The sequence below is a fragment of the Nesoenas mayeri genome (genome assembly GCF_963082525.1).
Source record: "Nesoenas mayeri genome assembly, chromosome: 15".
Lineage (NCBI taxonomy): Eukaryota > Metazoa > Chordata > Aves > Columbiformes > Columbidae > Nesoenas > Nesoenas mayeri.
In genome coordinates, this window is record NC_137559.1 from 442,175 (window position 1) to 454,834 (window position 12,660).

Consider the following 12,660-nt stretch of genomic DNA (forward strand, 5'->3'; position numbering starts at 1 on the left):
TAAAGAGAATGATCATTGAAGAATGTGTGGACAGTACGTTAGACAAAATAGATTTATGTTGACACTTGAAAATGTATATCTGAACATTAAGCAAAGCATTACAAATTGTCTATTCTTAAGGGATAAATATTTATTTATAACCTAGTGTGTCTGTCTTAAACAAAAGGACACATGATCACTTTATACAGGCGATTCTCTATTCTGGAATAAGGCAGCTGTTACATTGTTCTATTTGGAAAAGAAAATCGTCTGATTTAGTAAGTGGCAGGTGCAGGTTTATATTCTAGAACTTACCATTGGTGTCCAAATAACGACTGACAGAGACTCGGAGTTGTGAGCTACTAGTTACACTGGTTTAACTCGCTCCAAACTAGCTCCAGGATCTGCACAATTCCTACTACAAAGAGGCGCACTGTAAAGTCAAGCCTAAAGCAATTAACTCATTAGAAAGTACAGGTTTTTGAGAAAATCAGAATCCATCCAGTATGATTCTATTGTACAGTAATTAAATTTAAATGTTTTTAGAGCCAGTTTAGATAGTAGTTGTCATTACTGAGAATGGTCCTTATACGGAGGAAGTGCAGGGTACAGACCGGGTATCTTCATCGAATAATGGGCGCTGATCTGTCGTTCGTTACCGTTGGTCTGAGTTTCACAGTTGCAAAAGGGTTTTCTCCGCTGAAAAGCAAAGCACGAAGTCACTGCAGACAGACCCGAACGGCTGCAGCGCGGGCGCTCCCGCCCCGCGGGTCTGTGCAACCCAGGGAACTGCACGTTAAACCGAGCTTTGAGTTTTTAGAACCAGCTTACATGTGAAGATGCACACGAGTTGGGAAGTTAATGCCCGGTTAGATCTGGGCCTTTTTTCTAAACAGCTCCCAGTCTTGACAGATTTTTGGTTTTAATAGTTTAAGTTTTGCCCCATTTGCCGAGAAGCGCCTGGGCCCCGCGCGCCGCGGCTCTGCAGGACTGCACCCGCTCCGGGCACCGAGTTCCACCAGCGCCAGAGACCAGGGCAGGAAAACAGCCTCACTTCCCCTCACGATCAACACAAAAGCAAATATAAAACCCAACACAATTCAATTAGTGTAAAAGCTTTAAAAATATACCTTAGAAAAGGTGGTTTTATAATGCCATTCAGGTCAGGTTTCTGTAAAAGAAAAGAAATATTTGCATGGATTTACAAAACCATGTTACAGGTGATCTTGCCGCCCTGCTAAGGGAAAGACTCTCATTCCGCGGGCTGAAATAGTCAGCCATGCAGAATAATGATGGCTGTGTAGTTCACCTGCACTGTGGACGGGCAGTTATGGAGAGCAGCATTATCAGAGTTATTAGAAAGTTAAAAGTGGTGTTAGCGTGACGCGGCTGGTTTGTTCGTGTGTCCATCCCACCCTCCCAGGTTTCGGATCAGCAGGCACCTGGGGTCCAGCCGCGCAGTTCACAGTTCCAACAGCAAATGAAATGTTACTGCACCAACCGGCAGCCATAAGAAAAAGGACAGAACTACTTGCAGCACAAGTATCAACCAGACCAGTTCTGTAACACAACTGCCAGTTTCACAGCAAAAATGCCACAACTAGGCTGGGGGCAGATCTCGCAGAACGAGCAGCTGTGTGTGAACCAGCAACCCGCATAATGACATATTTAACTATTAAAAGCCTGAACTGAGGGCAGATGTGTGCTCTAGAAGTTTCTCTATGCAGTACAAGGGATTTTTGCTGGTGGTGGTGAGTAAAGAGCCATGTTCCTGTGGCGCTGTGGAGCCGCCCGGGGCGGCAGCGTGGCTGTGGCAGCATGGCTGCGGCTCTGTGGCACCATGGCACCGCGGCTCTGTGGCACCGTGGCTCTGTGGCACTGCGGCTCTGTGGCACCATGGCACCGCGGCTCTGTGGCACCGTGGCTCTGTGGCACTGTGGCTCTGTGGCACCATGGCACCGCGGCTCTGTGGCACCGTGGCTCTGTGGCACTGTGGCTCTGTGGCACCATGGCACCGCGGCTCTGTGGCACCGTGGCTCTGTGGCACCGTGGCTCTGTGGCACCATGGCACCGCGGCTCTGTGGCACCGCGGCTCTGTGGCACTGTGGCTCTGTGGCACCGTGGCTCTGTGGCACTGTGGCTGTGGCTCTCATTCTGGCCTCCCAAGAGCATACACTGTTCTAGTCTGTCACCTGAATGATCCACCGTTCCCTTGGTTTCCCAGCCCAACCAGAGGGTTTGTCCGCGAGCCGTGATCCCCGAACAGCTGCAGCAAAGGCCACTGAAGTACAAGTGGCTAAAGCCAAGTATCCCAGGGCCTCATTTAAAGCTCAGCTACGTACATCAAGAAAAGCAAACAGGGCAGAACCTTTGGATTCAAGGTATTGATTACTTACCGGACCTGCGTTTTCCGGTCTGTCGGTTGGTGTTTTAACAGTCGTACCTTTGGCAGACTCCCCTCCTTTATCTGTTTGTGAAGAGCCCAGATAGTCTGGCGGTGGGAGGACAACATCGCCTTTTTCCACAAGATTTACAGAACTAACACTGCGGACTGGTGCAGGGCTGCAAGACAGAACCCAAACATCAACGGCTCAGTTCCTATAACATCTGTCTCACTTATCTTGAGCCCCAGGACAGCACAGAAGTGCAGGAGCTGAGCGCTGACAGAAGGCGTGAAGTCCCATTGCAATCAGTGGGACTCGGAATTCTGAGGTTGCGGTGAAGCAAGTTCTTGGGTCTGGGTGTAACCACTACAACATGTTAATGTAATCAAGGCATCATACTACAGACTGTTGGAAAGCACTTAATGTATATATCGCTGAATAACTAAGAACATAAGGAGAACAATAACATTTTTACTAAGTGCTAGAGAAGATTAAGGCATTTCTGCAAGTCCTACCCAAAATATTACCTTGGAACTGGGACAAACGCTTTTTCTCCCGCTGGTTCTTGCAGTGGTCTAGTGTATGATGATGGAAACCATCCTTTTCTGTAACGGGAAAGGGTTTCAAGGTCATATTATGCAGAATTGGAAAGATCTTTCACAAGACAACAGCGGACAAAACACCAGACTCAGTGGAGTGAGATTCACCTTCTAAAGACCCGATTTCTGCTGATACCAAATCCCTTTACAAAACCTCCCTGAGGCAAGTGCGCTGGTTTACCTGACAGACAGCGTCCAGGTGCCCAGTCAGTGGCAGCCGGCATTTACCGATATCTGCTAACAAAATCTGATGAGACCCGTTTTCCTTCATGTTCAATGGGTAATCTATGGATTATCTTACAGTTTGGTGGAGTCGTGTTCCCCGTACAGCCAGCCATCCTTTTCTTCAGCTACGAGGAGCGTGATGATGTCGCCCTGTGCAAAGCTGAGCAATGTCTTGTTACTTCCAGCAGTATGTGGGAAAATTGTCTTTACTTTTTGCCTCTTCATTATATTCAGTCCCGTGGCAACAGAAGCTGAGCGCGATAAACTGGCATCGTCCGAGTTCTCTGTCAAAAAAGAAAAACAAAGCAAAAAAGCAAAATCAGCTACACACACACTAGCAAAATTAACTACAATTAGGAATCTGACAGGAAGGCAGAAGCAGATAAAGGAATACTCGAGTGCAAACCGAGTTCTGAGACTCGGCACTGCTCTGGTTTGCAGGCAGACACCTCCCACCGCCTGCCCGGCTCTCACCGCCGTCCGTGCTTAACAGCACGTGCATCACAGTGAAGTTCAGCCAACAGACGTTAAAACTTATGTAAAGCTTCACTTGCTACTTCTTTCCTCTTTTGGCCTGAAAAATGCTCAATGTTCACAGCTATAAAAAAACCTTGAAGAATTTTCCATTCTAAAGAAATGTGCGTATGAACTCCAAGATTTCTCTTTCAGATGTGCATTGCACTCGGCTTCAGCTGAATCGACAGGAGTTGCAGATACGTGGGGCTTCGCAGAGCCCAGACGTTCACCAGAAGACGACTTAAAGGAGGTCTCAAAATTACACAGTGTGTGCCCAGTATAATATATTGTAAACACGTTCTCAAGGAAGAAATGCTGGAATTGCTATTATCACATTGCAGTGTTCTGCATTTCTTAATGCTGTGATCTAGAGTCAGTTCTTCCCCTTCCTTCCCTACAGCAGAGAAAGTAAAAAAATCAACACACTAGAAACTTTGAAAACAAATCTGAATAGTAGTTTACATTTCAGGAAAGAAATACAAGCCTGTGCTCCTTTTGTCCCTTGTGCTTTCCTCCCTGACTGCCACGTGCGCTCAAAGGAAACCAAAGCAGGGCTACAGTGGTGATTTGTTCGTGGGCGCTGGAATGATCACTCACATGTATCTTGTTCAAAATTATAGAATGTGTTCTTCCAATAAGACTGGAAGTCATAAGAGCAGTTAAACTGGGTTAATCGGGGACACACGGTGATTAAAATAGAATTTAACCATCTTGACCTGGATTTTACTGCAAACAAGTCTTCTCTTCTTATAAGGCATATTTCTCCTGCTAAGTAACATGTAAGTACTTTGTAAAGATCATTTTCTGCTCCTGTGTATGTCCTGGCGTTCACATCACCGCAGCAGCGAGGAGCCCCCGAGGCAACCCGAGCGCCGCGGACCCCCGTGCGCGCCAGTGCCGAGGGGCGACGCTCACCTGCTGAGCCGGGCGGCTTTTCAGGAGACGGCCTGGGAGCCGCCGCGGGGTTGTTGAACATGTCAACCAGCGGGCTGGTGAACGCCCGGCCCGGGGGCGCCGGGGGCACCTTCGACGCGTTGTCATGGTGAGGATGAAAGTCATCTCCAATCTAGAGTCACAAGAACAACAGCATCCCAGTACTGAGGAGACAGTGGCAACTTATGTGCAACATTAAATTCTAGAAAGCAATCTTAAATATTCCCAAATGGTACGTATTTAGACCCGCCAGAAAGTCCTCACGTTCCCGTGAAATTGCTGCTGTCCCATGCTAAACGTTCGTTAGTGGGAATGCCATGGTGGCCCTTCTGTTCCACTAATAGCACAGCTACACCTGGATAATCTCCAGATCTTTTAAAAAGTTTATTAATATCATTTAAAAATTTAACTACTAATGGTGACACAACATACAAATATGTAGAATTTAACCTCTACTCTAATATGCTATGAAGAAACAGGGAGGGAAGAAGGAAAAAGGAAGGTAAAAATCCATAGAATTTAACCTGTACTCTAATACGCCATTGAGAATCAGGGAGGGAAGGAGGAAAAAGGAAGGTAAGTAGAAAACATTTTGTTTACATTGAACTACTGAGTATGTATTACTCTCGCGTAGAGATGAGGACACAGGACACGGGGCGGTTGGAACAGCAGTCCTGAGGCTGAGCTCTGCGCAAAGCCCTGTGCCCCAGCACAGCGAGCCGTGCCCCCCGCACAGCGAGCCGTGGCCCCTGCAAACCGAGCCGTGCCCCCAGCACAGCGAGCCGCACAAAGCCCTGCGCCCCTGCAGAGCAAGCTGTGCCCCCCGCACAGCGAGCCGTGCCCCATGCACAGCGAGCCGTGCCCCCCGCACAGCGAGCCGTGGCCCCTGCAAACCGAGCCGTGCCCCCCGCACAGTGAGCCGTGGCCCCTGCAAACCGAGCCGTGCCCCCCGCACAGCGAGCCGCACAAAGCCCTGCGCCCCTGCAGAGCAAGCTGTGCCCCCCGCACAGCGAGCCGTGCCCCATGCACAGCGAGCTGTGCCCCCAGAGCCGCCCCAGACCGGGTTCTTCAGCAGCAGAGCTGCAGCTTCACGGTTCTGCTCTTGCACCCATCCCCAGTACATCCTGGCAGAGCGCACGTCATACACAGCCCCAAATGCTCCGGTACAAAGGAAGCCAGCGGAGCTGCTCTGCTCCCTTTGAGAGAGGGAACCGCTACCCATCAAAGAACAACATACCAGGGAGCTTCTCTCTATCATTGGTGAAGGCTGTGGAGTTCCTGAGACCGGGGTGGACCCGGGCGTCCTTATTTCATCGATCATCATCCGGACTTTTTCAGGCACTTTGGTGGCGTCGCTGCAGATCTCCTGCCAGCCGGGCAGCTTGGCCTTCAGGAAGTCTGCACACTGCGCCCGAGTTTAAAACATACTTGTCAAATATATGCTTCTTCATAAAATTCCACAGATCTACTTGATTATTATTATACCAAAATAAGAACACTTTCAAAATGCAAGTATTTGAAAATATTTTCACAAGTAATACCTCTTCAGGATAAATAATACAGTTTAGAAAGAGGCTGTCCTCCTTCAGGGTCAGATACCGGGAATACCTGATCAGTCCATACATTTTTTTCTTAGTATATTATTTTTACAAAGTCACCATATCCCTTTATTGTCGCTACAATACATTTAAGAAACTATTGCATTGTAAACTATTTCTCTGAGCTGACCACAACACTTTCCTGGCACTACACTGTTCCCAAGTGCTCTCCACACTGCGGGAGACACTGAACGTCTCCCACGCCACCCGATCTCAGGAGTTTCCCTTCTGCCCGCGCTGCCGCCACCGACCTGCATGTGGTAGAAGTGCATGTGCTGGGTGAAGCTGCAGTGCTTGTCAACCAGGAAACAGAATCTCCTCTTCTCTTCAAGAAGAGCTTCTCTGCAGCCCTCTGCGATGAACCTCTGAATGTCACTCTGGCGGGAGCTCACCGTTTCCAAGTACTAACGAAAAAGAATCACATACAGTCTCCAAGTTCTATTTGAAACTATACCAGTTACTGAGGGAAACTCCTAAAGCCTTAGAAGTTTTTGGGCAGGTGGGCAGGGCAGGGCAGCTCTGCTGCCATGTCCTTCTCTCCATGCATGACCAACATTCTCTCCATGCACACCCAGCCTTCTCTCCATGCACATCCAGCGTTCGTTCTCTCCGTGCACACCCAGCGCTCTCTCTGTGCACACCCAATGTTCTCTCTGTGCACACCCAGCATTCTCTCTGTGCACACCCAGCATTCTCTCTGTGCACACCCAGCAGTCTCTCCGTGCACACCCAGCGGTCTCTCTGTGCACACCCAGCGGTCTCTCTGTGCACACCCAATGTTCTCTCCGTGCACACCCAATGTTCTCTCCGTGCACACCCAGCATTCTCTCCATGCACACCCAGCATTCTCTCCATGCACACCCAGCCTTCTCTCCATGCACACCCAGCGCTCTCTCCGTGCACACCCAGCGCTCTCTCCGTGCACACCCAGCGCTCTCTCTGTGCACACCCAGCATTCTCTCCATGCACACCCAGCAGTCTCTCCGTGCACACCCAGCCTTCTCTCCGTGCACACCCAGCCTTCTCTCCATGCACACCCAGCGGTCTCTCCATGCACACCCAGCAGTCTCTCCGTGCACACTCAGCCTTCTCTCCATGCACACCCAGCGGTCTCTCCATGCACACCCAGCAGTCTCTCCGTGCACACCCAGCCTTCTCTCCATGCACACCCAGCGGTCTCTCCATGCACACCCAGCAGTCTCTCCGTGCACACCCAGCCTTCTCTCCATGCACACCCAGCGGTCTCTCCATGCACACCCAGCAGTCTCTCCGTGCACACCCAGCAGTCTCTCCGTGCACACCCAGCCTTCTTTCCATGCACACCCAGCGGTCTCTCCGTGCACACCCAGCGGTCTCTCCGTGCACACCCAGCGGTCTCTCCGTGCACACCCAGCTGTCTCTCCATGCACACCCAGCCTTCTCTCCATGCACACCCAGCGCTCTGTGCACACCCAGCGGTCTCTCCGTGCACACCCAGTGTTCTCTCCGTGCACACCCAGCGTGAGAGATACATGACAACCAGAGTCTGGCTTGCTATGATATCTCCTCATTGCCTTGCCATTTCTTGTTTCACCTCAAGATGGCAATGCTGTTTTAAGAGCAATAGGAAAGGTAAGAATAAGTGATAACAGAAGTTGGCAGTTGCCTACTTTTGGGAACTCAGAGCAAACGAGCACTGAATTTGCACAGCACGGCTGGCTCCCTGCGCAAACCTCTGCATAAAGGTGTCGTTGCAGAGGTACTTTAAATATGAATATCAAGGAGTGGTCGAAGGTTGAAATGTTGCAGATGCAGAAATGGTGGGAAGCTTCACAAGTTTGAAAACGGCCTCAGATGTGACCTGTAATAGCTGAACAGGTTCTGTTGACCATTCCTCACACAAAGAAAGAGACACGTAACGTAAGAGACAATGCACTGACCTCCATTTCTTTATGTTCGTACTTCAGTACATTTCGTGCCCCTTGGCTTTTCCTTCGGATTTTTTTTAGCTCAGCCTGGGACTTCTCTAAGGAATCCAGTTTGCTTCTGTGTTCCGTTTGGTACCTCTTTAACGTTGCCTGCAATGGAAGCATTTAACACATCTCATGGTGCACTCTGCGTGTAACCGACCAAAACGCGCTGTCAGAATCCCTGAGGTATTGCTGACACACACCAATCGAGTTAGGAAACCGCCTTCCTCACCTTTAGTTTAGAAATGCTATTCAGTCATGCATCGTTTTTTTTGAGGTTTTTTGCTATGTTTATGTATCTAAAGCTCAGTTCTAACGTGTTGATTCATTAGCTGTTAGGGAACAATTTCTGAAAAATGTTGTGACTAGGAATAGATCAATAAAATACGGCATTTAGAATTGAATGTACTTACCGTCATGTATTTTACATCCAGGTCTGTTTTCCTCTCCAGTTCAGATATAATGTCTTTATGAAATTTTTTGAACTTCAAAAGCAAATAAATGAAGGGTTATTAAAAAACAGAAAAAGTAATGTATAACTTCAAAAGGAAAATCAATTTTAAAAAGAAATGGTTTAACTTACACTCTCCTCTAGACTGTCATTGAGTTTCTTATGTGTTCTTGAAATTTCTACGAGAACTTGGCCTGTTGATATACAAGCATATTTGTGTATTTCATAGAGTTCTGAAGTTAACAAAGCACAGTAATCAACCAGATTTAACTATATATTTATTAAGTAGAATATACATTTAAGAGGGATACCGCTCATAAGTGATAGAAGAATAATAAATCATATGTTATTGTGCAAAAGGAACATGGAGTGCCAGGCAAAATAAATCCTTCCTTCTCCCCAGAACAGTCATGTGGATTTAGTAACAGCCTCTTTTCTTGCCAGGTCAGAGAACAGCATACAGGAACCAGAGATAGTTGTTACTATCCAAATAGCTGCTATCCGTGTTTAGTCTGGAAATTAAACTTTATTAACTAACTGCACCTTCAGAATTAACAAAGTAACCTTTCACATGCATTCACAGCACACCTGCTAAAACAGACCGGATGAATACGCTGGTGAACGTCCACCCTGCTTCACCAGCGGCCGCAGCCTGAGCCAGCGCCAGCGCAGCGAGGAGCCGCAGGCTGCTCCGCGCTCCGCTCAGCCGGCCCCCGCGCGCTCCCGCGGCCGGCACGGCCCGCTCCCGCTCCCGCTCCCGCTCCCGCTCCCGCCTGCGGCCGGCACGGCCCGCTCCCGCTCCCGCTCCCGCTCCCGCCTGCGGCCGGCACGGCCCGCTCCCGCTCCCGCTCCCGCCTGCTGCGCTGTGCTCTGGGGGACATAGAGGAAAAACCCTCAGTCCTCTGGGTGTGGCTGTGTGTGCAAACCCACGTCAGCTGTGCCGGCCGGTCCTGCCCTGTGCACACACAGACACACCACATCACATCACCTCCCTCTGCGGGGACGGTGCCACATCACCTCCCTCTGCGGGGACGGTGCCACGTCATCCCCGCTCCGTCCCTGGCGCTGGCCGTGACGCAGGCCTGTGTGCCAGCCCTGTCTGGGAGACTGCGACACCCTCCTGAGAGGAGCAGCCAAAAGTGCCAAAAAGTGTCTGGTTTGACCTCACCCCACTAGACCTGTGGGCAGTGACCGTGTCTCAAGCAGGAGGACTAAACCTGCTCTGGTGCTGTCCTAAGGCGCGGGCGGGCCTGGCAAAGCCGTGCCCAGTTCTGCGTTCCTGGCGCGATCACCGGCAGGGTCACCGCCCGGGACTGCTCCGTGCGCCCGTCCCACCTGTTATCTTACACCCGAGCTGTCAGACTCATTTTCACCGGGGCCACATCTGCCTCGGTTGCCTTCAAAGGGCTGAACGTAATTTTAGGACTGGATAAATGTAACTACTCCTGCATTACCCAGTCCTAATTAATTAACTAAATACTCTAAGTGTGGTCTGCGTTATTGCTTATGGGAAACACGAGGCGGTTCGGGAGAAGTTCGCGTCCCTCCTGCCTTTCCAGGAGTGCCCTGTGTCCCGGCCGCATGCTGCGCCGTGCACAGCGCACCGCGGAGCCCGCCAAGCAGCGATCGGATCGGAATGTAACGAGAACACCAGCCCCTGGGCTGGTACAAAAGGAACTCGCGCTCAGAGCTGGGCGGCACACACAGGGGATGCTGCATTTCCCCCTAGTCCTGAGCGCTAAACTTTTTTGGTCGTATTTAAAGTTGCTGGTAACTACAGAAATATAAATACTAAGAGAACTGGGAGGTGCTGCAGTAAGTAGTTGCTCCCAGGCAATAGAAAAGTAAATAAAATGTAGTTACATAAACAGCTGAAGTAACAGGCATGAGTTAAGCCAGCTTATTTTAAGGCTGTAGAAGTGAATACACATTAGCCCACAGTGTTTCTGTTTCACCAAACTCAACTGAAAAGATACAGTTTAGACTGTAATAGGCTGTTAACAGTAGGAAAAATTTGTAAACACTCATCTGCAACTTAAAAAGGAAAACGTGTTAAAAGGAGTCAAGAAAAGAAATTCAAGAAATACAGATATTAATAAAACAACAGAGTTTGTTTAGTTAGGGACCCCCGGCACCGGGAAACGCTCCGGCTGCTGAGCCAGGGACTCCCAGCACCGAAACCGCACCGGGAAACGCTCCGGCTGCTCAGCCAGGGACCCCCGGCACCCACACCGCACCGGGAAACGCTCCGGCTGCTGAGCCAGGGACCCCCAGCACCAAAACCGCACCGGGAAACGCTCTGGCTGCTCAGCCAGGGACCCCCAGCACCGAAACCGCACCGGGAAACGCTCCGGCTGCTGAGCCAGGGACCCCTGGCACTGACATCGCACCGGGAAACGCTCCGGCTGCTGAGCCAGGGACCCCCTGCACCGACACCGCACCGGGAAACGCTCCGGCTGCTGAGCCAGGGACCCCTGGCACTGACACCGCACCAGGAAACGCTCCGGCTGCTCAGCCAGGGACCCCCTGCACTGACACCGCACCGGGAAACGCTCCGGCTGCTGAGCCAGGGACCCCCCGCACCGACACCGCACCAGGAAACGCTCCGGCTGCTCAGCCAGGGACCCCCTGCACTGACACCGCACCGGGATCACAGACACCGAGCCCACATGTAATCATGTCCAAGTGGAATGGAAATTCATCAGCCTCAGTATAATATTTAGATTTTAATTACAACAGTGAATTATAGAATAGCTCTAATGAAGACAATGGGTTACTCTGGATTAATAACAGCATAAGCTAAGGCCAGGCTCTAATGTTCAGTAATTATTCATCTTATAACAAGGTACAGAAAACTATTTAAGATGAAGACAAACATTTATTTCTCACAGCGACTAAAAATATTTTCCTGTGTATTAAAGCTGCTCATGATCAGGTTTTGTATTTGAGAGCTCATAATATGCAATAACCAAATATTAACCTTGTCATCCTTTATTGGCAAACCTCGAACCCAACAAACACAAGACCTGACTGTAGTGCAAGATCACAGGCCACTTAGGTCCAGTTTGTGGCAGACAGACCATAAACGTGAACCGGTTTTAGGCATCACATTATGCAATTAATTAATAATCCCAAACCACCGGTCTGGATGATAAACTGTTGAAATACTTGCCTTTCCAACATACTTCTTTCAGCTTTCCATCCCCCGCTCTGAAGGTGAAATCTTTGTGACATTCAGTATTCCCACATCTGTTTTAGGAAAGCAAACCGCAGTTGCGAGTGTTTACAGATAGACACTGCTCTGTTGTTTTGCTGTTACAGGGGAGAAAAGAAATCATCTCCTGCGCGGTTCTTGAGACCATCCTGCATAACACGGCTGTAATATGAAACGTGACCATGAGCAGTAATGCCCAGTTCCGTAGTAAATTGATTTTAGTTTCAGAGAGGTTCAATGCACAGATAGAAAGATATTTTAAACTGAAATCTCAGGAATTTGTGGAATATTTTTAGGCTTAACCAAGGCTATTAGTTGTTTCTATATGTTCTGTGAGAAAATAAGACAGACTAGAATTCCATGAATGGTGTCGGTTTTGTTACCAAAGAGAAAAGCCACCACCCCAACACGCGCGGCAGCTCTTTCTCCGCACACGGCGCCCGTCCCGTCCAGCTGTCCGCGCTGCAGCTGGAACAGCCCGCACCGCAGACCGTCCCCGCAGGGCCAGGACACAGCGCATGCGGCCCCGCGGCCCCGCGCCGGTTACCCACCTCTTCAGCTGTTCCAGTCTGCTTCCCCATAGGAGACTGGAAGAACTAGTTGAAATCAGAAACAAAAACGGAGCTCAATCAGTAGAGCTCTATCATAGAAACAAATATGAACGGCTACCAACAAATTCACTTAAAAATACTAAATGGCTGTGTTAGAATGAAGACGGTATTCATTGCAACTCCTTATTTGAAATAGGCTTCAATTTTGTTTTATTTAGAGGAGGCCACTCTTGAAAAATTTCAGGTCTCTTAACAGAGAGA

At 49.5% G+C, this 12,660-nt stretch overlaps 1 protein-coding gene across 1 annotated transcript in view; it reads right to left on the reverse strand.

Moving 5' to 3' along the window:
• Positions 1-602: 602 nt before the first annotated feature.
• The window catches only part of BAIAP2L1 (BAR/IMD domain containing adaptor protein 2 like 1), a gene marked incomplete at both ends in the record, with an annotated part of 31,579 nt that continues 19,521 nt past the window's right edge, over positions 603-12,660 (reverse strand). The window contains 11 exons of the mRNA XM_080354074.1: positions 603-678; positions 1,110-1,150; positions 2,376-2,541; positions 2,891-2,968; positions 3,264-3,471; positions 4,619-4,769; positions 5,874-6,041; positions 6,486-6,638; positions 8,154-8,291; positions 8,597-8,668; positions 8,767-8,828. Of these exons, the coding sequence (XP_080210200.1) occupies positions 603-678; positions 1,110-1,150; positions 2,376-2,541; positions 2,891-2,968; positions 3,264-3,471; positions 4,619-4,769; positions 5,874-6,041; positions 6,486-6,638; positions 8,154-8,291; positions 8,597-8,668; positions 8,767-8,828 (1,313 nt within the window). The remainder of the gene's footprint in view (positions 679-1,109; positions 1,151-2,375; positions 2,542-2,890; positions 2,969-3,263; positions 3,472-4,618; positions 4,770-5,873; positions 6,042-6,485; positions 6,639-8,153; positions 8,292-8,596; positions 8,669-8,766; positions 8,829-12,660) is intronic.